Source organism: Capra hircus, chromosome 29 (genome assembly GCF_001704415.2).
Source record: "Capra hircus breed San Clemente chromosome 29, ASM170441v1, whole genome shotgun sequence".
Classification (NCBI taxonomy): domain Eukaryota; kingdom Metazoa; phylum Chordata; class Mammalia; order Artiodactyla; family Bovidae; genus Capra; species Capra hircus.
In genome coordinates this window covers 26,893,153-26,895,317 of record NC_030836.1, presented here as the reverse complement: position 1 = coordinate 26,895,317, position 2,165 = coordinate 26,893,153, and the positions used below count along the sequence as shown (strand labels likewise).

Below are 2,165 nucleotides of genomic sequence, written 5' to 3'. Positions count from 1 at the left end.
AAGTCGTTCAGTCATGTCTGACTCTTTACAACCCCTTAAACTATACAGCCTATGAAATTCTCCAGGCCAGAATACTGGAGTGGGTAGCTGTTCCCGTCTCCAGGGAATCTTCCCAACCCAGGGATCAAAGCCAGGTCTCCCACATTGCAGGCAGATTCTTCACCAAATGAGCCACCAGGGAAGCCCATTTTACACATGGTAGTGTATATATGTCAATGTTACTTTCTCAGTTAGTCTCACCCTCTCCTTCCCCATCTGTGTCCACAAGTCCATTTTTTATGCCTCCATCTCTATTCCTGCCCTGCAAATAGGTTCCTCAGTACCATGTCCTTGAGCTTTTAAGAGATCACTGGAAAGGATGAAGACAAGGGGCAGATGAAAGATGGACCCAATCAAGACAGGACCTGTCATGCTGTTTTGGGAATCAGAAAATAATTTGAATGCATCTACTTTGTCTCACTTCTTTCTGTAGATAATATCTTGTAAGGAATGATGACTTTAAATCATTCTTCAGTGAGTGAATTTATCCTTGAAGGGTTAACAAAATGCCCAGAGCTTCAGTTGCCACTCTTCCTCCTGTTCCTTGGAGTATATGTGATCACCATGGTGGGGAACCTGGGCATGATCTTCTTAATCGCTATCAGTTCTCAACTTTACTCTCCAATGTATTATTTTCTCAGCCATTTGTCATTCATTGATCTCTGCTACTCCTCTGTCATTACACCAAAGATGCTGGTGAACTTTGTGTTAGAGAAGAATGTTATTTCCTTCCTGGAATGCATGGCTCAGCTTTACTTCTTCCTTATTTTTGTAATAGCAGAAGGTTATCTTCTCACTGCCATGGCGTATGATCATTATGTTGCAATCTGCCACCCACTGCTTTACAATATTATCATGTCCCCTAGGGTCTGTTCCATAATGATGGGTGCAGTATATTCACTGGGCTTGTTTGGGGCCACAGTTCATACTACCCACATGTCAATGTTGTCCTTTTGTGGATCTCATGTTATCAGTCATTATTTTTGTGATATTTTTCCCTTGTTGCGTCTCTCTTGCTCCAGCACCCATGTTAATGAGATACTGTTGTTTATTATTGGAGGAGTTAATACCTTGGCACCGATACTGGCTGTACTCATCTCTTATGCTTTCATCCTCTCTAGTATCCTCCATATTAACTCCATCAAGGGATGGTCCAAAGCCTTTGGCACTTGTAGCTCCCATCTCATGGCTGCGGTTATCTTTTTCGGGTCTATAACATTCATGTATTTCAAGCCTCCTTCGAGCAATACTATGGAACAGGAGAAAGTGTCCTCCGTGTTCTACACCACTGTGATCCCCATGCTGAACCCCTTGATCTACAGTTTAAGGAACAAGGATGTGAAGAATGCACTGAGGAAGATGCTTAGGGGAAAGTAATCACCCCAGCAAAGGAGATTTCTACAGAGAGGAAGAAGTGAAGCGGAGGAAAAATTGTCATGAGCTCTGTGTTATTTCTTTTTCTCCTGTAGAGACAAAATGCACTGTTACTTATAAAATATATATTTGTACTTGAGAATGTTTGAGGCATTTTGGTCATTTTTATCAAACAATAAGATTTTCTCATAGCCAATATAATATTTGGAAATTTTACTTGTATTAGGCTTGTGTTTGAAAAGAGATGATGTTAACTGATTCAACATCTTGAAAGGCAGAAAGAGAAGTATTTTTAAACTTCCAAAGGAAGCTTTTTTTTTCTATCCCCAAGCCATTATAGTGAAATATTGAGAATATTGATATCATGACCGAGCTGTGAGGATGCAGTACTTATAGCAAAGAACTACATACAGGTGGATTGCAGTGTGTGTGTTTGAGGAGAGAATAGCTTTAGGGTGGAGAGGTGAGGGTAAGAGATGTCAAAGTTAGCCTAGTCTTATCATATTCAGTTAAGATCAATTATAACTAATCTAAAATCTCACATTGGCTTTCTTTGGAGGCTATCACTGAAGCCATAACTATCCATTAGAAGTCTAATAGAGTCTTGTTCCAATTTGGGGAGTTTAACTTACTATTCTGTATTAGAATAATCAGTTTAATGAGGGCAATGCTGTTTCTTTTCTCCTGGAATTGTATATAGCTCTTTCCCACCCACCCTCTGTGTGAATCATAGTGTTGTTTGCTTTGTTTGT

General features: G+C 40.0%; 1 protein-coding gene across 1 annotated transcript; it reads left to right on the top strand.

The window, feature by feature from the left end:
* Positions 490 to 1,416, top strand: LOC102176942 (olfactory receptor 8D2-like). The gene has a single exon (XM_005699565.2). It carries the CDS (start codon positions 490 to 492, stop codon positions 1,414 to 1,416), a length of 927 nt encoding a protein of 308 aa, XP_005699622.2.